The following is a 24,380-nucleotide window of genomic DNA, read 5'->3' on the forward strand; positions in this document are numbered from 1 at the left end:
TTCTTCTTAGTTTACAAACATTATGTATTTCAATTTCTTCTTGTCCCTAGTTAGATTCTAATTACTCTACCTTTGCTTGAGTGGTTTCTTTCCTTCTGTTTTCGATGTGTGGTTTTTTAACATCATGTGATCTAGTTACAGAGGTAAAATTACTTATAGCTTAGCTGAGCAGAGACAGGTGAAAAATCATGTAGACCATCAGTTATTAGAAATTTCCTCTCTGCACTAGAGCATGAGATTTCTTTTTATGGTCAACCTGGCTTCCTGAAGCCAACGTATTGAGATGGATTTGCCTTTATCTCTTGTTGTTTTGTATGTAATTTTTTGGGGAAATCTTACACAGTCTGAGCATGATTTGCAATTTAAAAGAAGGTAAACTTATTTAATTATTTTAATCTGAATTGCAAATTGAATAATGGTAATCAAACCTATTCTCACCCTCCTACTTTTCTTTGGAAAGAACTTCCCCTTCTGCAGTAACAGTGTCATATCTGGAGAGACAACTGCTCTACTACGTGTTTTGGCAAATTTCCTTGTAATATTTTGTTTACATCCTTTCAATGTATCAGATCACTTGAGTACCTTAGTAAGACTACCAAATGAAATTACTCAGAAATTCACTTTGTGCCTATCTTATTAAAGGATTTTGTATATTTGTATTTTTTTGCTATTTGTATAACATGGAAGAAGTGAGGGAAAATATCTTGTTGATGTCTCTGTATTTAAATGAGCCAGGCAGAAGAGTTTTGCAGCAAGGAGTTGAACAATGTGAAATGAATTATCAGAAGATGGCTCCTCAAACTCTTTCTGATTCTAATAATCCTAGCAGTAAGATAAACAAGGCACAGAAAATTGAGATATGAGTCGAGGGAACAGGCATTTGAGTAGCCAGACTATCAGTTTATGGGAAACTGTAACTAGTAGAGTTGTGAATGATTTGCGTTCTTCACATACAACTTTCCCCTTCATTTAACTGGGTCTTGCTTTTGCTTTGGTACTTTTTCTTTCCTGGAAAATGGGAACCTGCATTAAGTCTGAGGAGGTGCTGTCAGAGTGCTCTTCTGTAACTTTCCTGGAGAGCAGAGGCACATGTGTGTCCTGTTCATCCAGGCATTACCAACTGACTTAGGTAAGATAGTCATATCAGCATGGGATAGCACACAACCTGATAAACCATGCTAATATGCATGTGCATTACACCACTACTCCCCCTACAGCCAGGGCTAACATCTCTGCCTGTAATTACTCATGTTGTGGATGTGTAGCTGACTTGAAGAACCTGGGGCTTTATTGTTTTGTGTAGAGTGGACTGAAGCCTCTCCCCTGACAGTGTCATTCAGAGTAGGCTCTTCCTCAGCTATGTTCTTGTTGAGCTCATTTGTGTCTCTATTTAGAAAGAATTTTGAATCACACTGTCAAATACAGAGGTACACAGACAGCTACAGAAGAGTTCACTGCATCCTGGAAAGGGTTGACAGTGAAAAGACTTTGAGTGTATGTTAATAGCCATATAACTATTTCTTGTCTTCCTTGACTGTATGATTTGAGAAACAAGACTCTGAAGATGGAGTTGGACAACCAAAGAGCTTCATATTACTTGAATATGGGCACATGCTCAGAACCTGGGCTGCTGCAAACACTTCTGCATCCACGTGGGAGTGTAGTTGTGGCCTTTCTGCCCAGAGATGCTCTGGTGCCCAGGGAGGTTACAAGGTCTCCATCCACAGAGATATTCAAGACTCCAAAAACCACTCTATTTGCTTAGATCAGGAGATTTGACTAGATTACCTATATTATTCTATGATGCAATGATAAGCAGCTTGTTCAATTTTCTCTACGTTATTTTTATGCAAAAGCTATAATAAGCCTGCCTGTATGTTTTGTGTGTTTGATTGATTATTAAGTTTGTGAATTGGACAAAAAATAAATTGCCTTCTTCTTTGCCAATGCAATATTTTTGCAATAAGCCTCTAAAAGCAAACATGAATATCTAATAGACAATTCATTACATGTAAGTATTTTCTCCTTCAAAAAATTATTAATGAGACATAAATCCATATTGGAAAAATATCGGCTTTATATTTTGCTCTTGGGATAAATCACAAAGGAAGATGCCTTATAAAATGTAGTTCAATTATGTGATGTATTTTTAATAGCCTATGATGCCAAAAGTAAAATATTGTACATAAGAGTCCTTTTTTGGCCCATAGGTTTAATGAACTCAACTATCACTGTATAAAATATTAACATTTTTATTCTAAAATTGCAGCCCATAACTGATGTTTCATGTAAAGAGACAATATCAAATACTGTGTTCATAAGTAAAATACATATTTGTGCTCAGAGGTTTTCGCTATCTGCACTTTTAAATATGCAAATAACAATTTCACAAATTTATAGCAATTTTCCAGTCCAGAGGAATTAAAAGGTATTTGTCAGATAAAATCCATATTAGCTTACTGAAATGTTGTCACTGAAATCTTACCCAGGTGGGTCAAACCTGTATTCATTCAGTATTTGCTGATGGGATTATCAAGAAAGGTTTTATTGCTGCCCCACAGTCAGATCAACCTTTGCTGTTGAGACAGTCATCCTGCAGATATTTCTAATTCTTCTATCCAGAAGTGAAGCCCAAGTCAGAGGATATTGTTTCCATGGTTGATTTCCTACATCTAAGTTACCTTACTGTGAGATCCATCCAGTGGATTTATATTATATTAGTTGGAATTAAAGGCATCCTTTCTCACTTTTTTTCTTATCTTGAATTTGTATCTCTCTATTGTGGATTGTGAGCTTGTCATTGCACAGTAAATTTGAGCAGTGAGATGGTGTTTGCATTTTACTTCTACTCAAGTAAACTACCCTGTTCTTGGAGTTGTCCGCCCACTCATATATTTCTGTCTACATGGAAGGACATTTGCAAGTGTTTCCCCTTGTTCTGTTTCAGAATTGCGATCCTGTCAAATACTGCCAGAAATTAAATACTGTAACAATGCCACCTGCTCTGAGCTGGACACATTGCCTGAATGCTGGCAATAAGCAGCCACCTGCCTTCTTTATTGACCCCACTGAAGCAGAACTTCTGGAAGTACTTTGCAAAGTAAAAATAAAGCTTTACTTCATCATTGTATTTTGTCGTGAGATTTCATGTAAAAATTATTTTAAATTGTGATCATGTGACTTAAATCCTTAAATCAAGTTATTCTGCATTTTACATGTCAGTGTCCTCAGATCAAAATTGTTTTTATCAATAGCTTTCTATTTTTTGGTTGGAGCTTTCTTTTTTAAGTCTTATTTTCATTCTTTCTGCTTTTGCCCTAAGGTTTCTTTTAAGTCAAAAGTTTCTTAAAATCCTAACTAAAATGTGAACAGTGTATTCCCCTTTTTCACTAAACCTGTTTTCTGGTTGAAAGTATGTGTGTGAAAGATATTAGCACTGCTATTTATTAGGTTCCTCAGAGGCATGAACGTGGAGGTAAACACTTGTGCGTATGTAATATTTTCTCCGAAACCGAACATATATTGATAGTACCTTAACAATTGCCCAGTGGTAGTCTATGCACTTGAAAAGTACTGGCAGCATATTCCTGCTGCTTTTCCTGTTGTGTGGAATTACCCTTGTGAATTTACAAGTACTTTGGTTTGACTGAGGAAGAACAGTTTAATCAACTAAAATTTACTGGGGTTTTTTTTCCACTTAAAATACCTCCACAAGGCAAATGAATCTGTGCTTTTAAGATATCAGAGTAGTTATCAAAAACAGTGGAACCTGTAGTAGTTATTATTTACTACTCTGCACTCAGACATCATACAAAGTCTTTCCAGAAATTATCTGTGTTTACCAAAACATAGCTTTTCAGTCTGGCTTTTTAACTTTTTTTCCCCTATTGCTATTCACACCTAAATTAAAACCTGCCTATTACCCTCAAGGCAAATAAACAATGGTACCATTCAACTGGAGGCACTGTAATTTTACCCTTTTTCAAGGTTGTATCCTGTGAATCTGTTTTCTCACCTTTTTAACTTTTAGACTCAAGAAATGCTTGTATCAAGATGAGTACCTACAGTGGTTTTTGTCTTAAAATGACTAAACAATATTATTGAAGATTAACTAAAATTAGTTAGCAGGAGGAGAATGTTCAAAAGGGTATTTGACAAAAGATACTATTTTCTAGCCTTGTTCCTGGAAGGCAGCCTGCAAATACAGCAAAATATGGGCTTTTCAAGAGACATTCAATGTCAGCATAACTTTGCTTCCATTCAAGCTAGCAATGGTAAATTCAGAATGAGCAGAGTCAGGTCAATAATGAATATATATGTTTAACTCCTGCCATCAAAAAGCATTAGAATGCTTGCAGGACTACGTGTGTGTTTAGTAGCCAGAAATTAAACAGCAGTTATCACCACTCTGTCCTTGCTTTAGAAGGAAAATGAGAATCTGAACTTTGCAAGTTTTCCTTAACCTGATGATTGTAACTCACCAAAGCTGGTGTTTCTGCTTTTGGAGTTATATAAATGGCCCCCCTTTAGTCTATTCCACTCCTTATATTTGTGATACTGGAGAAGAATATGGAGCTTAGTTTTTAAACATGTTTGTGTTTGATTGGTCTTCTTCGGGAAATAAAAATGTCTTTATAAACTTAATGGTAAAACAGAAAGATAGTCTTGCCAGAAGGGCAAATCTATAATTGTGGTCTTATGGTACAGCCTGTATTCTACGACTGGCAGCAATGATATGGTACAAAAGTGGTTTGTCAGTGAAGCCAGAAAGTATATTGACTATCTGTAACCCAGATTCTGATCATCTGAATTCCACCATACAAACCCGCTTTGAAGATCAGGGTTCAATTAAACTAAATGCACCTTGCTACAGTTTCTCAATGAGAATAACAATTAAATAAAGTTCTTCTAAGAAATAAGTTGTTTTTTAAAGAATGCAATCCTGGAAACTGGTAGTTTTAATCCAATATTTCTCTAGAGAAGAGAGCCATTCTTCCATAGAAAATATTCTTTTCTCTAGCCAATTTCAGTCAGTGGGTTGCCCAGAGGCTGTGAAGTCTCTGCCTGTGGAGATACTCAGTGCTCAATGGGACAAGCCCCTGTCTGAGCAGGCTGATCTCAGGTGGCCCTTCTTTAGCAAGAGACTAAATCCGGATAACCCCTAGAAGTCCCTTCCAACCTAGATGAGTCTGTGGTTCTCTAGTTCTGGTAAGTCTCTTCTCACCTAGAGTTTGCACTGTTCTGAAGACCAGCAAGAATGTTATTACTGACAAGAAGAAATCTATTTTGTTATGGGTATTCGTCCTCAATAAATCAATTTGATTTGATTGATCAGTTTGATCAAACCAATTTGTTTGATCATGGGTGGTCTGACTGTTATTGCTTGGTGATAACTCCATAGGCACTGGTGCCACAAGTCAATTCCAAACACTTATTTCATTTTTGTGTTCCCTAAGTGTTTTATCTCATTGTCTGTCCCCTTGATTCCTCTGTTTTTCTTTCTTCATCATCAAAATATCACTTTCTAGCAGATTGCTCATGTCAATAGTTGTCTTAGTTAAATTTCAAAAGGGAGTAATGTTACACTGATTTTTGTTTGCTTGTTCCCATAATGTGAAATTGAGTTTATATCTCCAAACCATTCAATGAGCCAAACCTTAGGCTGATTACAGATTCTTCTTACAGAAGAATGCTCCTCTCCTCTCAATGACAGAGTTATAAGCTGAAGGGTACTGTGTCTAAATACTAATCTAACCAAGAAAGTTTAGGATATTTTATTCACTGAATTATTTTTGGAACTAAGATGATGTTCATGCTATTTTTTTCCAGATATTTTGGTTAGCTATTTTCTCCTTAGATTAAGCAAGAGTGACAGTTCGTTCAATTGGCCCTTCATCTGGATTTGTTATTCTCTTTCCAGTCTTGTTTTTCTCAGCCTTGTTTAGTGTTGTTCTTTATGAACACAATATGAGCAAACCAAAGAGAAATGGATTTCCACATTAATAATTCAGTGTTGTTGGTTTTTTTTCTCCTGAATATAACTGAACCTCCCAAATGTATTTTGGTTAGATCTTCTGTTGGCAAAGCTGATAAAATAACTGCAACATATTGAGTAAAAAAATATCCTTTAAACATCTGTATTGTGATAACTATTTGGAAGTTTTTGTGTTTCTGTATAAAAACATAACACATGAGAAATAAAATTTAGATGAAGATAGTGTTCGTTTGTGAAACAGCATCTTCATAAGGTACGTTTGGCTGCCATATCTAGTATGGCTTAAACTACAATGTGCTGGAAAATGCCTATAAGCTTCCTGTTTAACAGCCATCACTAAGTCTATAGGCTGTTTTTAATAAATTTCTTCCATTTCTCAATTTTATTGGTGTGTCAGGACTGTAGTTTTCTTCTGTATACTGGGCTTATTAGATGGTTCTTTTGGGTTTTGATGGATTGTGTTTTGTTTTGTTTTTAATCCAAGATGTTTATCACAAAATTGCCAATCCACTGTTGACTTAACCTGATCTTTGAGAGAGCAGTTTGCAGGAGATTTTTAGGGCAGAAAAATTTAGTTTTGGTTTTGTGGTATCTACTTGCTAAAGTCTTATGGGAAAATATAAGTTAATTTGTGAAATGTACCTATAAAGGAAAAACATCATTAGAGCCTGATTAAGAATCCATTAAAGTCAATGGAAAGAGTACTAGTGAATTCATTGTCTCTGAAGCAAGTCTCATGGGGGCATTTTGTTGCTGTTGTATCATTTTGTATTGAAATATTTTTCACAAATTCATCAGCAAAAGAACAGCAAGATTTTTTCCCACAGTTTTTAACACCAGAAAGTCACTTGTTTCTTTATCTGTTAAATCCATTTTTTCGTGCAGCCCGGTGAAACTTTGAGTACAGATATTTCTCTGTGTTCATTATGTTCCAATATTATATTTGTCTAAAAAATGTTACCTCTGTAGTGATTGAGTTGGGGGTTTTTTTCTTCCTTTTTTTTGAGGTGCTAAAGAAAATCATACATATATAACTTAACTGTTGGAGCTTTCACTCCTATCGTGTCACAAACTAGTAGTAATGTCTTAGCTACTCCAAGGACATGAATGTGCTATAGCAGTTTCAATAATTTCAGCATCTATCAAGATAATGGAGGAAGGGCATCAAAAATATAAATGTTAGCCTCCCAACCATATAGTTATAGTAGTCCTCAGATAAACAATACTAGATTTAAGAACTCTCAGTAAGTTATGTTAACCAAAAATTAATGTGAGAAACATTGAACATAATACAATGCCTAAAAAACTAGGAAATCATCCTCAAAGCTAACTAACAATTTTCTTGCCTGGTTTTCTGTCTTCGTAACTTACTTTTTCTTGTACTAAGTACATCTTTACCCATTTCTTGGAATGCCATCCATTTGGTTGTCTAAAACTGTAATTTTACGTAAATTTCATTAATTTTCATTAGAATTTGAACATTTTATCTTCCAGTATTATCATGTGGCTCTCTGTGTTCTCGCATCAGCTTCAGCCAGCCCTGATGTAGCTTTCTTGCAAAGCACTGTCTCCTCCTGAGTGCAAACAGAGCTAAATCTCTTCTTCTCTTTGCTGCATATTCACTGATCTTTGCCATGCAGCTTTCTGTTAGGTAACAGCCATTCTGATGTGCACACCCTACATACAGTTCTCTTCATGCTGTGTACAATCCATAGTAAAGAAGATGGTAGCATTGGGAAGAGATCTTGCTGGCATAGTCATGGCCCTTGACCTCTCTGGGCAACAAATCTGGACAATATTTTATGCTTTAGACAGCATCAATTTTTGTTTTCTCCCACTGGCTTTAGTTCTAACACTCAGAATTCATGTGGCCAAGAGAGAAGCAGGAGGAAGAGATACTGAAAACCATGGCTCGGTAGCTTGGACTTCATTATTTGTCCACATGAGGCAACAGAAATAAAACCACACTGTCATACAAACTTGTCTTGGTTGCTAGATGTGCCTCCACACATCTGCACTTCTGTGTGAACACATAAAACCATATCAGTTGAAAGCATCAATCTTGACCTGCCATTTAGCTTTTAACTGAAATTCAGGACCAAGCTTTCTGACCCAGATTTACCTGCCAACCTTCCTTCCACTCAGCACTTGACTAACCCATAGATGCACATCAGTCTCTCCTCTATGTCCTCTTTTCCACGTGAAGGAAACACACATGCAGGCCAGAAGGGAGTCACAGCATGGGTTTCAGGAAAGCAAAAGTAAAATGAGTCGATAAAATACTGATAGAACTACACATTTGAGGCAGAATTGGGAGCTGGGAAGGGTGACACAAGATATTGACCTCTGACCATGGCTTCTTCCTATTTTACTTGAAAAAGTAAGCCCTGGTGGCTGTTTTGTTTTTCTCTTGCAGTCATCTCTAACAAACAGTGACATCATCTTTGTGAAACTGCATGCCCCTTGGGAGGTCCTGGGCAAATATGCTGAACTGATGAATGTAAGAATGCCTTTCAGGTAGGTGTAGTTGTGTCTTGTCTCAACTTCCAAAGTCACACTGTACTGTAAAGCTAATATGATAATACCAAAATGCACATGGACAAGCTCTTCTTTAAGATACCACACATCTTTAGAAAATATAAATGGAGTACCTTAGATACCGTGTTCATTGCTGTTTCTTGTTAAAGCCTGCAATTTCAGTATAATGGTTTGAGATTAAGATGGGCTGTAGCAGTGAAGCTGTTTTCATGGGGTATTCTATTCTTAGGCCCTTTAACCCCTTCAATGCTGGAGCCCCCTGCATACTTGTGCGCTGCTGTTTTTTAAATGGACATTTCATTGAAATCAATGGGAGGTCAAGAAGATCCAGGTACGTAAGGCAGCACAGAGAGTGCATGTCTGTTGAACGTATCTGGTATGCACTCATAAAATGCTTGTATAGTAATTATGTAATTAGTATCCCATAAATAAGTATAAATAAGTAACCCATCTAATAGGAGAACAATTCAGACTCTAAATGCTTTTTTCTGTGGAGAAAATAGAGTATGTATACTGACAACCAAATTAATTCCACATTGAGATTCAGATTATTTTTCTTATTAATTTAATTTTATTTGCATGTTGGGGTAAAATTTTCTATGTAAAACATTGTTTTCATTCTGCTGGTTATCCGAACTGTTAAAGTAGCCTAAAGACTTCCACTGGAACTGACCAAAACCCATGAACTAAGAGGCATTGATTCTTCTTTCAATTAGCAGGGTTTATAGATGTAAAGCTCCATTGATTTTAATGGAATTACTCCTGAGGAAGAAAAGGATCAGACCCAGAATATGAAACTAGTAAGCTGGTGCCCTTTGTAGGAGTCTTTCTGGTTTTTTCTTACCTAAGGATGAAAAACACCTCTGGTATGAGACAACTTGTAGCAGTACAGAACTTGCAAGGAAAAATGGATATGTACAAATGACAAAATTGTAGGCTTACTTTGTATTTATTTCGGTTTTCATTTTCACAGTAAATCTTCAGCTGCTCTTTCTTGTTCTTTTAGTGCTAAAGGGAAAATTCTAAAACCATTCATCACAAATCATTGCAAGATATTAATATTCTTTTTTAAAGGTATTCTAGCCATAGAAACAACAGGCTAGGCCAAAAGTGTGTCTCCTTTGACTTCTGTGGCATTCACTGAGATGGACCTGTCCCAGTAGCAGGGTAAGGTCTCATGATTCACAAATATACCAGGAACTTCAATTTTAGTCATTGAGCAGCTTATTCTTTCCTAATCGCTCAGCAGGTAGCAAAATAGGTGCCATACAGATGATACAGAAAGCTTTGAAAATACTAAAGGTTTCTTTAATTGCTTCAGGATCACAGCTTCGTTCTTTCTACAACCACAATGAGAGTATTGTTAAGAGGAAATTGTGGTGATTCTCTAATGTCTGGTGGGCAGGCTCTTCAATTTTATTTTAAAAGCAACACTACTGTTTACCATTTAAAAACAAGGACCTGAATTTTACAAAGTGTCCACAAGTCTAGACTGCCTATATCCAGATGCCTTTGTGTAACCCCTCGTTTTAAGGGCTGCTGATTGCATATCACTCACGATATTTCAGGCTGGAATCCTGCAAGGTCCATGCATCAGTGATTGAAATCAATGCTGTTTCAAAGCATGGTTGCCAAAAGAGTGGATACCTCTGAATATTTGAAGCAAACTCAAGAAGTAGATAGCATCTTCAGTAACACTTAGCTTTGACCCTTCTCTACTCCTATTGAATAGAGCAAGATAAATAACACTATCAAAAGAAGGCTGGCCAACATGAAATAATTTTGAAAATGTCACTTCACCAACACAATATGGACTCTGCCAACAAAAATAATGCCAAAAATTCTGAAAATTAACCTGGAATACTAACAAAATTTTTCCCCACAGTTTATAAAGCGTCAGTGCTCTCTTATTTTAGAGGGCTTGCTTCCAAGGTACTAAACTATTCCTGTGCTACATTCAGAATATGTGTGGTACACACATATGTGGTTACACAATGGAGCCTCTCAGAATACACAGAAACCACCTTGATTTAGCAATGACCTTCTATGATGACAAAGTCAGCCCCTGGAGGAGGTAACCAAAGTTCAGGCAGGCATCCAAATCTTCCAGTAAGGAATGTCAGTCCAAATTCACACTTGAGAGCCCTCAGATTTTCTCTTATGAAGATGTGATCTCTGTGCTGAAGGCAATGGGTCAAATCCTGACAGCTGTGATGTTATAGACATCTATGAGAAGAGCAAGAGGGGCCAGCAGGAGAGTGGGACGGGAGGTGGACTCCCTGTCCTGGATCTACACATGATGGTTAGCGGGCCACTCTGCACTGCAAGGCTGGTCAGGAAGCTCGCTGAGAGCGGATTCAGCATGAGTCTGCTCGCATACCCCTGTCTGCTCACTTGTTCATCACATGCTTACTGATTGCATTCACATTACACGTCTTACTGATTTCACTGACAACAGAAATCAGCTGTGCCTGTATGAGTAGCAGAGGGAGTGACTGCACACTTGGCAGGGTGCTGAGCACATGCATATTTGCTTGTGTAGCCTACATTCTGTTTCAAGGGATATTACCCCAACAGCAATCACTGATCTTGCTCGGTACTGCATGTGTTATGGCACATTGCAACGTAAGGTACAGCTTTCCTGGCTTTCCTACATGATTTCCCTTTGTGTTTCACCAAATACAGCTTTAATAATTCACTAGTAGCTGTCAGATAATTTATCCATATTTGTGTCAGTCCTATAGAATTCCTTCAACAGCTTATGGACTTCTCCAAATAGAAACGTCTTTGGGTCCCCATCTTTCACACATGACAAATAGCAGAAAAGGAGGAGACAAAGGGAAAATTATGAACTTCTGGCAATTCAAATGCCACCAGAGTCTGTGTGGCTTCCTGTGACAGTTCTGTTAATCTCTCTTTTAGTCTCTTCCTCCACCTCTTACAGGCTTCTGTCTTCAATCTCCTTTCCTTCCTTGCTAGTTCATACTGTAACTGACGATGGGTTTTCTTCTCGACTGGCTTCATTTTTGCTGTTCTTCCAGGAGAAAAATCTATTACCTGCACCGCCGATACAAGTTCATGAATAGGTGAGTACAATTCTTATGCCAGTCCAGTTTATGTTCATTTGGACCCAAATAAAGTCAAGCTGGAAGGAAAAGTTTATTAGCTGTGTTTGTAGGAAGGGTGAAGGGAGTGATTACACATTAGGACATCTGCAAAAAATTAATAAAGAAGTTGCATTTTTAAGGCATCTGCAATGTAAAAGAGGCAATTCATTTTATCAGTGATGCCTTCTTTAGGAATAAGGAAATATTTTATAGTTGATGGACTTGTAAAGAAAAGTATGTTAATGCAAACACTATCTCTTTCTTTTTATGTAGCTCATTAGGGAGTTTCTTGGGGTTAGAGTACCACAGTTAGAGCTTTTTGTTCATTTCCATACACCTTGCTTATTCGTAATAGTGATGGCATTATTTATTTATTGCTATCTCTGTGGGGATGCTTAGTACTTTATTGGCAGATAGGAAGGCAATGAACCAAGTTCATCTCTGGTGTAACATTATTGAGCTTGAGAGATGAGTATTTTCCAAAAATCTTTGAAGTGCTTTCACTCAATTATTAAATATCTTTAAATTTGTGTTTGATGCCTGGATTATGTCTGACTTAATGCACTGAAACACTTTCAATGCTGCAGTTCGCATTTCCTTTTTTGATACCTTGAACAAAATTAAACGAAAATATCTCCAAAATGCCTAAAAATCATACAGGCTTGGCAAAGACCAGATCATACGTTGGCATTTAATGCCACAGTGCTGGTGATGCGGTTTTCAAAAGGGTCTAGCACCTGATTTACTGTGTCAAGCTGAGGTCAGTGGAAATATTCCCAAGAACCTCTTAGAGGGAAGAATTAATTTGAAAAATCTGCATTTTGGAGTACAGAGCTGTATCACTTTGCAGATAATGTCATTATATTCACATCCATGGGAAAACAAATCACATATTATCACTGCGTGCTGTATGAACATATTAAAAAGTATTTTGTATATTAAATTATGTTGCAGTGTGCTGGTGACTTTACAGTACCAGCACTGATCTCACATTACAGTATTTGCTTCTTTATATTAGTAAGTACCAAATGAGCACTTTGTGGAGTTAAGACATTTTACCTCTTGGCACAAGGTAATAGGTATATGCAATTCTTCTGAAATTTGTTGATACTCCCCCTCTTTCCATTCCCACCTTACAATAAATAGTATAGTGGCTGTTAACTTTGACATTTGTCTTGATTTTAATAAGGATATGGCTGCTTTGATTAAAGCAATGTCTCATCCAAGATAAAAATACCTGATGAGAGAAGGTCAAGAAGGAGTAGGTGAAGACTAACACTTAGATGTGGTGTACGAAGTTTTGCTTCATGTTCATTTTCTATTTCAATTTCTCAATGGGAAGAGGTATTATCTTTTACTAGTATTTAGTTCCTTAATGATGAGAACACTTGGGTTCAGATCTATAAATAGCTACTTGAGGTAGAAAAGCTGAGTAGCCCCAGTGGGAAAAAAGAAAACAGTCAGCTTTATTTTCACTTATGTGAAACTTAGATACACAGCTTCAATAAAAGTATCTATTTCCTATACTCCTAGTTCAGTGTAGATTACAAGTACTTGAAGACTTTTTCCATTTTTTTGAGCTAAGACGAATATTATATTGTCACTTGGGCAAATGTATTTTAGAGAGGGCCTGTCACAAGACAAAACCCAGAACAGGTCTCTTGCAACTTGTCAACATGACTTGAATTTTCTGTTTGAAAAATTCTAGTGATCTCAAAACTTCAGATAACAAGATTCCCCTTACGTATTTTAAAGGAAAGGAGAGGTATTAGGTGCCTATCCAGCACCTGCATTGTGTTTAAAATTAAACTAATACAATATCTAGCACTAGAATATGCATAAGGTTCTGTGGAAGCTGACCCACAGATAAAAATCAGTCTCAGTTAAAAACTTTTTTTTTTATTTTCCTAACTTTCTCTTTCCTTTGAAAAATGATTTTGTGCCTACCCCACTTCATAATGAGAAAACAGTTTATTTAAAATTATTTCAGAAACGCTTTGTGTTAGTTAAACACAATATGTATTCAGAGAGTACTAACTAAAGACTAGACTTGGGGAGCACAGGCAGGATTGAAGTAGAAAAGATTCTGTATTTGAAACACTGTTTTAAGTGGCTAATGCTTCATCACTCCATACACCCTATTGTTCCTGTGTAGGTCACACTTTCCAAACCGTTTCCCTATTCAGCTGTATGTAAGCTTCTCTATAAGGGAAAATGAGACATGGATAAGCCGTGAAGAAGTAATAAAAAATAGTAGATTTTTAACACTGAGCATCTGTGTTAGCACCAACACCACTCTTTCAGCTGTTTCCTTTTGAAAGATGTTCCTGTAGAATACAAAGCCAGCACTGCTGATTGGTGGCACTGTTGGAATGAGCTGCAGACAATTTAAAAATTTTGTCATTTTTCTTTTTCAAGGAGATAACTGGGGGGGAGGGGTGTTTTCCCCACTGTACTGCATGTTCTGTGCCTTGTAGAAAGGTTTTGCAGCCTTTTCAGACCCCTGTTGCCAGCAGGTTCAGAGCATGCCGAATAATCTGAGTCTTGGGAATGACAAACCACTAAAATTCTGGGTATACTCAGTGAGAAGCCAACAGGAATAATGCATTGGTCTTAAGTGGGGAAAGCACTCAGTCCCTTTTTGAGTGCTTGTGTGGTGTGATAAACCTGCAGTATCTCAAATGTACACATTGACTTGCAGGATGAATGGGAAAGGATTGCAGATTCACAAGGGTGTTAATAGCTTAGAGAATTCAGATTATTTTAGTTAGCAAGAATGGAACAGGATATTTAGAAAAACCTTCTTCCTGATTCACTTCCCTTTTCCATACCCAGACACACTAAACCTGTTGAATATATAGTAGCACAGAGCTGGTGGCATTTACAGAGGAAAAACTGGAGGCCAAAAAACAGGGATTTCCCCTGCAGAGAACTTTCCCTTGGCACTCCTATCAGTGGCTACACAGACCAGCTCAAGGATGTCAGGCTGGATGCTGCAACCGAAGAGTTACAATGGATTGGGCCCTTTATAGGCCTGGGATCTGACATCTCACCTGCACAGACACTTGCAAACTACCTCCTCCTGTGCTCCAAACTGTTGGGTCAGTGCAAACACTGCCCATGAAGAGTTTATGATTAATTTAGTGTAAATCTTATGTTATGTTTACACATATATTCCTGTTTTTCCAAACAGTCCTGATGATAAATTTGCATACACGCAACACATTTCCCTCTGTCATGCTGTTCCCAGACTGAAAATACACAAATGGGTCCAAAACAGGTAGAGCTGATTTGGTTACAATTTTTAAGTGTGTCCATGTTTAAAAACAAACATTAGCTTTCTCATCCAAGGTAAAAATACCTGATGAGAGAAGGTCGAATATTTCAGGAAATATTATATGTATTTTAAATTAAAGTATGTAATACTTTCATGTCACTTTCTCTCACACCCTCCCTCAAACTGACTGTGCAGAGCTCTCAGCATTTGCTGGTCACAGAATTATTGTACTGGCTTCTGTCAAAAACAAACAAACGAACAAACAAACCACATTTCCAGTTCTTGTGCTTCATCCAGAACTGAACTTTAAGTTCAAAAGAAGTCAATTCTTGCCCTTTAGGTCCAATTCTGAAAAGAGTCATCTAGTTACTGAAGTACCTGCATAGTCCATAATCTGGAGTCTGTGATTTTTGCAGCCTGGGATCACTAGGACTTGAAGTTTTTAGGGATTTCTGAGAGAGTAGGGCTCATGTGCCAGATGTATCATCTTTCTTAAGCATTTTTCATTACAGGATCTTAGTATGGATTTGAATTTTATTTAGATTGTCTTCTCCAATCAGGCCTGATTCTTCCCTTCATTTCACTGCGTATCTTGCATGACTGCACTTGTAGTTAAATCTGCCCTTTCTCCAGCTTGATCATAGTGTGCTTTCACCTTCCAAATGTAAGAATCTGCATAGCAGTCACCCACTAACCTGTACACTGAGTATGCTGGTTTCATGGAGGTTGTAGAATTGCAAGAAACTACAATTGAACCAAATGAACAAAGTAGCCTATTTTTTAATAGCATCAGTTGCAAGGTAAGAATCTGTACAGAGAGCAGTAAAGGGGTGTAACTTGCTGGGATTTAGCTGTCAAAGATCTCTGTTGCAGTATCCAGTGTTCTAATGTTTAGATGTCCAAAATCTACTGTGTCAATTAAACCTGAACTTTAAGCTTTCTGAAAAGCTGAGAAATAAAGGTTTAGAGACATGCCAGGTGCTTACTGGGCTTAATAAGATTATAGCAGCAAGCACCATCAGCAATGTTGAGACAAAATAAGATGCTCCACTGCTGAAAGCTGATTATTAATAGTTAAGTTCAGAGTGTATAATTTGGTCTACCTCAAAAAAAGTCAAAAGACATTGCATCTTTTCTAGTTGTAAATATTAAGTGGCCTGGTTTGACAACTTGTGCTCAGTAATGTAGTGACAAAAACCATTATTTCAAATGCTCACACTTTTCATGTGCTGCAGGATCGAGAAACAAATAAGCAGGTTCCGAGGATGGTTGCCCAGAAAGCCAATGAAACTGGACAAGGAAACACTGCCAGATCTGGAGGAGAATGACTGCTATACTGCTCCATTCAGCCAACAAAGAATTCATCAGTGAGTATTTTATTACAATGGCAAGATGAAAACTTTTCCTTCTGGATACACCTTTGAAAAAATCAATTTCTTAGTTCATGTCTTAAAGACCAGTGCCTTCATATTAGTTCTTTGTCACAAAAAGGGAGAGATAGAGAGTCTGCATTTCTCTTAATTAAAGGTCCAGCTCAAAGCTAAAGGAAATACATTGGAAAGTTCCTTTTAATTCACTGGAATTTCAAATACATCCCCAAAGTAGTCAAACAGCTGTTTTCTCTCAGGTCAGAATTGCAGTTGTTCTTTTTAACTTAAAGATGTGATTAAAACTTCTTTTCTCAGTATTTCTATATCTTTAGCATAATCAAAATTAGTCCTTCTAGCACTGGTGGTTGAAATACTGATATGGCATTTCATTCCTAGTTATGACTGTAGAAAAAACAGAACTCCAAAGAAAACAGACAATGTCGGGTTTTTTGTGTTTCACTTTCACTTTTATGGAAGTAAAACAGCTTGCAAAATGCCAGTGTTTAGACCTACCAGTACAAACCAATAGGTCTGATCAGACACTTTTCCAAGCATACCAATGGCACCAGTGTTGCACCAATGTCATTGACAAATCATTTGACTATAAGAAGCCTTTATTCACTTGCAAAATGCAGAACAGGAAAAGCCCCACATGACTTTCGGTGCTCATGTTGAATTTAAGGGGTGTCAAATTTTGGATGTCTTATGGGTAGTTATAGTGTTTGTGATATGGGAAAGAATTGTTACCTAAGAGCAAAACCACAAAGAATAGGCAGCACTGACAAGGATACTAACAGAATGAATTACAGGTAGCTCAAAGCCAAAATTCTGAAATATATGTTTTTATTCAGGGAGAAGCCAAGTTCATAGTGCTCTAAAACGCTTCACTTTGAATGAATAATCTTTCAGAGATTGGATGTATTAGCTGCAATGAGAATGAATAACATAAACCTCTACCACAAGTAGTGTCTTTCCAAAAGCAGAAAAACAAGAACAGGTGCAAAACTCCAGGGAAATTTCAGTAGAAGCCTGTTTGATAATTGAGCAAAAAGATGGGTCAGTTGTTGTGCCCTGCAAGATGAAGAGTAGGTGCAAGTTAGTTTGAGAGTAGACCAGTGATAATAAAAAATTAATAAATTGGGACATTATTAATATTTTTATTAACAGTAATATTAACTGCTAACTTTCTGTAAAATTACTGCACATAAGAAAGGGGTTGGGTATTTTTTCGTGGCTGAAAGGAAAATTGACATATATGAACCAGAATATTTTTTTCATTCTTCTGCCTGGCTCATGTTTGTGTTCGTAAACTGGCATGAGGGATTTATTAAGTACTGTGTTAGTTTCATTAACACTCCTGCTGTTGCTTGGCACTTCTTTTACATAATTGCAGACTTGGAAGCTTTGCTCACCAGCAGGCCCAACATTTTCTGTTTTACTTTCTGTGTGTAGTCTTCCTTTCCTTTTTTGTGGGCACTGATAAAATATTGGCTGAGCTATCCTTCTTCTCCCAAAAGACTCCTGCTCTGACAGCAATTGTGTTCCTATCATGCTCCAGCCTGTTGGCTGCGTCTGTCTTGTTTTGCTTCACTAGAATTTTGAAATACAGTGACTTGTTCAATATTTGTCTAGCAAGCTGCATGCAGATGTTTTAATTTTCAATCCAGAGAACCACAATAATGTTTTAGGAATGTGAAGATAAATAATTACTGAAATTCTTGAGATGTTGAAATTAAGAATTGCCATCTACAGTAATTTTATGATAATTTAGCTTGCATTTTTTCAGTGGTAAGAAAAGTTCATACATTTTCGTATTTGGGGTAGTTAAGGCTTTGTTGCAGTGTTCTTGCCATATCATACTGCCATTACAATGCAGTTATAATGGAGGCTACATAATTGTCACAGGCAGTTACTTATGGAGTTGGGTCAAGAATTCCTTATTTCTTCCATTCTTCATAGCTTCAGATGTTTTTCACATCATCAAAGAACAGGCATTTTATCTTTTGTGACGTAGCCTCAGCTTTCGCATGTAGGTCTCCAGTCTGATACAGATGATGTTTATTACATGGTCTGAGTACAGTCTTCATTTGTGAAAACATGGAAAGACAGATGACTGACAATACTTACAATTCAGTGTCTAGGGAGGAAAATAGTTAAGAGTAAACCCAACAATGGTTGATCAGTCCTTTTTTCAATAGGAACTAATATTTTTTAAGTACTGATGTGTAAGGAGCATGGGCAATTTTAGTAGGTCTTGATATTGATCGTCTTTTTTTTTCTTGCATTTTTCTTTCTCATTCAAATGGAAAAAGGCCCAATGTGGAGAAAGGCTGGTTTTCTGAAAAAAAAAATTGTTTTAAGAGCTAGCTGTCTGTCCTCCCTCCAAAACAGACAAAGAATGACATTTGTGAGATGTGCCTAAATATGTTTTGCAGCATGGCTTCAGGTTTTCTTTCACAGCGATTATGGCATGACTTAAAGGGTATATCCCAAAACTGTCAGTACAATAGAAGACCAAAAGTCATCTTGTTTCTTAAGTAATAGAAAATCTCTTTTTGGAGGAAGGAAGTTCTACTTGACTTTGCTTTTTTTTTTTTTTAATTGTGTGGAATACAAAATGATAATTTTTGGGGTAGACTTCTAAGTAGTGTCTCTTTTCTGCAGCCACAACTTGGAAAAGATTTTATTTATATCAAAGCATTTATTCCAAAAATTATCAGTTACAAGAATGTACAATATTTGAAAAATGTTTTCCCTCAGACATGATTAGATGTTTTTCTGCTACATCTAAGTTATTTTATGTAGTGAGCTGCTAGTCAGTTGGGAATAGTAACGGTAGCAATTAGCTGCAAATTCTTAGGTAGCTGTATGTTAGCTAGGAAAATACTTTTAATTGCTGTTTAGAGATTTCTTTTAAAGGCAATAAACTCTCTGGTTAAGTATTAGTTTAATATATAATTCAATAAACCACTTAAAATAAATATTTATTACTTAATGAAAATCAGATTAAAAATTTACACAATTGGGAGGACTAATATAGTACCTGGATTAATTAAACAAAAATGGCCCTGTTTACCAGAGGTTAATGGAGTGATTCTCATTTGTACTATGTCCTCTTTTGGTACATGAGGGCCTTGTTTTCACATTTCCAAGATATGTGTCTCTCAGGGTGGAGTTACTTTTTAAGCTTTCTCTGATTTTCACACTGATCTTAAAAAATCTCATCTCTACCAAGATGATCTATGCCCATATTCCCCTGAGCTGCCTCACCCCAAAATCATGGATGGATCAGGGGGCTGCTGCAATTAGAGACAAGGCACAGGGCTGCATGGACACTTACTTATTTTGAACCAAGGTGGTCATTCTTGTTTTTAAATACATCTACAGTTTAAAAACTATATGTTGATAAATGGCTTTTTATAAATGGGGAATCACAGTTCTGTAAAGCATTGCCCTGCAATGGTTTTTTTAAATTCTCTCTGATTCTGGAAGTTTTAATTGCCTGACAAATGAAATGAAACAGGGCATCCCTGAAAAATACATTAAATTCATTCTCTCTCAGGTGAATATTTCTGAATGAACCAATTTAAATTAAGAAGTCATCTGGGGAAGACTGGTCTGGGGGAATGGGCAGAGGAAGATGGAGGAGAGATTCAGGACTTTCATGACTATTTTACTTTGGCACTTTTGAAGCTGTGATGTGCCAAATTGGAAACAGAGAGAGTCACTCTATCTGAAGACATTCTTCATCCTAAAGTGATCCTGTTTTAGGCATATGATATGAAAAATCCCTGATAACCATTAATAAACATTTCCTTTTAGATAAACAAAAAAAATTTAAGTTAAAAGTTTAAGTTAAAAGTCAAGCAAAATGAAAATAAAGAGCAAGTGCTCATAATATACCCACTTTCATACAAATAAATTATAGAAATGTGTGGTAATATTCTCACTGGAATACTACAGGCTTATCTTATTGCTGCTACTACAGCTGATGATTTACTCTCTCTGATGTTAAATGAGCTAAAAAGCTGCTCCTGCCTCAGCCAACAACAGGTAGCTGGCTTCAGTTATTTACCTGGGAGTACACAGAGTTGGGCATTTTTCCTGTGCTAAAGAATACACCACTCATATAATGATTACTACTTTGGTCAACATTTTATTCTGTACTTCCTCCAGCAGTAGGCATTTTCTTGGAACACCCTCTTAGGTACAGTGAGTGTCTGACATCAAATGTTTCAGTGTCTGTGGATCCCATAGAGCAAAGATGCACATTGGCAAGTCCATGCATACATCCTCACTTTGTAGCTTTGTAAACAGACCACGACTGGTCAGTTTTCGGCTTGTGTATCTTACCAGTACAGCAGAAAGTAGCCTTTTCCTGCCTTTTGCTTCCCCAAAATAGTTTGAAAAGTAAACCCATTTTTTTTCAAATGGGTTTTCAAATATTCAAGAGCTAAATTTACCATTAAGGAGTTTGTACAACCTGCAAAATTACCAAAGAGAATGTATGAACAGGAATTCACCTGTAATTTGTTCTTGGTTGAATTTACATTGATTTGAGGCCTTTCTTTAGTCAACAGTTTGCTGTGCTTTGTTATCCATGGAAAGATAGTTTGAAGTTTCCAGTTCAGAGTCTAATTAAGAGGGCTACAAATAGAATTTCAAAGCAATTAACCTTCACTGACTCTTCATGCCTCTTACAGTGTGAATGTAAGAGCAATTTTTCCACATTGACATTTTTAAAGGGAGTTTAATTAAGAATCAACTGTGGCACCTTTCCTCACAGAAGTACTCTCATTATCTTCATTGGGATTTTCCTTTTGAGTAAGGACACCTCACACAGATAAGACTTACAGGACCAGGCTAATGGCTATAGCTGTTGTGAGACAAATCACTGGCCTTATCTACATATATATTAACTTCATGGCTAATAAAAATTATAGTCTATAAATCCTTACTTATTTTTTATCTTACAAATGAGGCAACAAAGCAATAAAAACCTGTCTCATAAATAAAGCCTAAGCCCTTACTGAGCCTGAAGACAAGCTGTATTGCTCTTATGAATATTCAAATCCTTGAGCATATTGAAAATCTAACAAGGGCAGCAGAAACAGAATGGCTGAGTAAAATGTTCCATCTTATAGCAACAAAGGTTAACAAACTCACTAGAAAACCTCTGCCTTATACAGTTTATAGCTCGGTAATGTCTGATAAATGTTTATGTGCACCTAGTTTGAAAATGTCTTCAGCTCTGGCCTCTGTGAACTGAAATTTGAAGTATGAGATTCTTCATAGACTGAGAAAATATTTCTCTGAATTCTTTATTGGATGCTGTAGACCATGAAATAGCCTTGATGGTTATTCTGTGAATATGGCTTTACCAGTCACATTCAGAAATAAGACAACCTGGAGCACAAAAATTTCAGAGAAAGAAATGCCCATGGAAGGAAAGGGTAGTGGTTGAAAGGGGGTCCTACACTGAGCTGCCTGATTCTCACCTGACAAGAACAATTCCTCTGATTTTTGAGATAAATTGAAACTTCTCTGGCATTGCCCTGTTTTATGTCAGCCTCCAACTGGGATGTTGGACACATAGCTACAACTACTTGAGATATTCTCAGCCTTTCAATGCCTTTAGCTCATGTCTGCCTATTTTTGTTTCCTGTGCCAGAGGTCCCTACCCCCTTGATTATGCTGATGCTGCTATTTGTAGGGCTACTCTACAGACATTTTCACAAAAAATACTGAGTATTTGAGTTCAGCAAATGAAAAAAAAACACAAGATTTTTTTATTCAAAAATAAGTGAGGATTATTGTTATTTGAGGATGTTATTATTTATTATTTATCACATACAATTCTATCCCAAAATAATTATATCATTTGGGAAGGGCCAGGACATCCAGAGGACTCATTTTGGCACTCCATTTTCACTTTTGTGGAACACTAGCATCTCTTCTTCATCCATGTTTTTATGAGTAACCTTGGAAAATGCCAAAGGACACGTTCTTGGCCTACTCTGGTCATGGAGAGTCCTTCATCTCCTCTCCTCTCCTCTCTTCTCCAAACCTCTCCGAACGTCTCCTCTCCTCCTCCTGCCCTCAGATGCCTTTTACTGGCACCAGACTGGGCAGGACAGAACCTCTGCAGCTCATATACTCACACAGTTTTAGGACTGCTTCAGCTAGTTCTGGAATATGCACAGTTCTTCATGGCAGCTAGTGTCTGAAGTGTTTACATCTGGTTCACAGCCACATTATTTCTTTTTGGCCACATGAGATCAAACACAAATGATTTACAAATGAATGAAAATTACTAAATGTTTCTTTAAACAAGTAATTTTTTGTTTGTTTTGTTGGAGAGATTTTAAGTTTGCATAATCTTTTATTTTGGATTTGTGACTAATGAAAATAGAAGGGTCTAAATGGAAATAAAACTATTAAACAACTTTCCCAGAAAAATTGCTGAAATGGCTACCTCTACTTGCAGTATGAGATAGTCACGATAACAGATGAGCAAAAAACCTTATATCACAAAGAGAATAGAGCAAGGTGTTACGTGGTTCCATGTTGCCAGTTTCGCAGATAAGGTGATCCAATTCTCAGTTGAACCCTACAAGAACTCATAGCTAAGTTGGAACTACAATTACTGTGCTGTTTTGATTTCATAAGTTATCTTCACAGTTCTTTAACATTCAATGCTGTCTGAGAGGCACGATCTTAGAAAGTCAGTCAGTAAAAGAAAATTAAAGAAAGTGTAAAAATCTGTAATTGTTCATTAAGAAGATCTCTGTTAAGGTCAGATTTGTCTAGTGTGCTGTCCTACAGGTTTATCTCTCTAGGACATGTCTATGACTTTAACATTTTATTTATCAGTATATTCAATTCGGCAGCTCTTCACCAACATGGAGGAGGGAAACAATTCCTATCCAAAGGGATTTTTGTTTTGATTTGGTTTGGGTTTTTTATTTTTTTTATTTTCCTGGACTCATCACAATTCTGTCTAAACTGTTGAACCTGCATTCATACATAACTGCATAAGTAGCCTCTGAAAGCTAATTTTTTATTTTATTTTAGCTTCCAGGACCAAATATAGGAGTATATAATACTTCCAATTTTTAACATAGTGTTTGATTTTCAGTAAGGGTGGTTTATCAAGTAGATGTTTCCATCTGACTCTTAATGGTAAAGTATAATTAAAAAGCCTGAAATACAAATCAAATGTGAATTTCTACAGCTGAACTTACAAATGTTATGTTTTTGCAAATTTTGTGCAAGTATTGTGTAGTTTTCAATGAATTATCTAAAAGTGATGCTTATCATGATGAATACTTTCTCCAGACTTCTCCATATAATTCATTCTCTTTGTTAGAGAATGAATACTGTTACTGACATTACCTCATCTGGTGAAGTGTCTCAATCTAGTATCTTTAACTCTCCTTGCACTTCTTCACATATTGTAGATTTTTAGTGTGCTATAAAAAGTAACAGAAATAAATATTTGCCCTAAATGTGCTACTATATATTTCTGAGATGCCTTTTTTTTTTTATTTTCATGCAGCTTCATAATACACAACAAAGATACTTTCTTCAATAATGCTACAAGAAGTAGAATTGTACACCATATCTTACAAAGAGTGAAATATGAAGAAGGGAAAAACAAAATTGGTAGGTACTGAACAATGTGCTTTTAATCATGGGTTTAAAAAAAGAGAGGAGAAGTCTGCCTAGGCTAAGAACAGACTACTTTTCTTCCTTTTTAATCACCCCAGTTCTGAGCTGTTTACATCTCACCTACTGCTGTTGTAGCAGTTTTGCCTGGAAGATGCGATCATTTCCCTGTAATTTCAGGCGGCTTTCACAGGCACGTGTCGTGACATGGGATTTATCATCTCGGCGAGGGAAGAGGCTGATTTAAACTGGAAATATGAACATATTACAAGCAGTGGAGAAGCAGATAGACTCATGTGGGAAAACTTTTACTCCTCCATAAACATGTATTTGGAAGGATGGCAAGATTTGTGCTGCTGTACGTCTCAGCCTATAGGGCTTCTCCCTGGACACCTGTCCATCCCTAAGAGAGATGAAAAGTACTG

At 36.7% G+C, this 24,380-nt stretch overlaps 1 protein-coding gene across 11 annotated transcripts in view; it reads left to right on the forward strand.

Annotated features, from left to right (window-relative positions):
• The window catches only part of ANO4 (anoctamin 4), a 201,567-nt gene that overhangs the window by 123,709 nt on the left and 53,478 nt on the right, over positions 1-24,380 (forward strand). For 8 of the 11 annotated variants that reach the window (XM_017804465.1, XM_017804468.1, XM_017804467.1 and 5 more), the window contains 5 exons: positions 8,412-8,512; positions 8,763-8,864; positions 11,575-11,619; positions 16,153-16,284; positions 23,846-23,952. In XM_017804465.1, coding sequence (XP_017659954.1) covers positions 8,412-8,512; positions 8,763-8,864; positions 11,575-11,619; positions 16,153-16,284; positions 23,846-23,952 — 487 coding nt within the window. Of the gene's footprint in view, positions 1-8,411; positions 8,513-8,762; positions 8,865-9,277; positions 9,334-11,512; positions 11,620-16,152; positions 16,285-23,845; positions 23,953-24,380 lie in introns of those variants that run through there. The other 3 variants (XM_017804469.1, XM_017804473.1, XM_017804475.1) reach the window with 3 other exon arrangements.

Source organism: Lepidothrix coronata, unplaced genomic scaffold (genome assembly GCF_001604755.1).
Source record: "Lepidothrix coronata isolate B3197 unplaced genomic scaffold, Lepidothrix_coronata-1.0 Scaffold9, whole genome shotgun sequence".
NCBI lineage: Eukaryota > Metazoa > Chordata > Aves > Passeriformes > Pipridae > Lepidothrix > Lepidothrix coronata.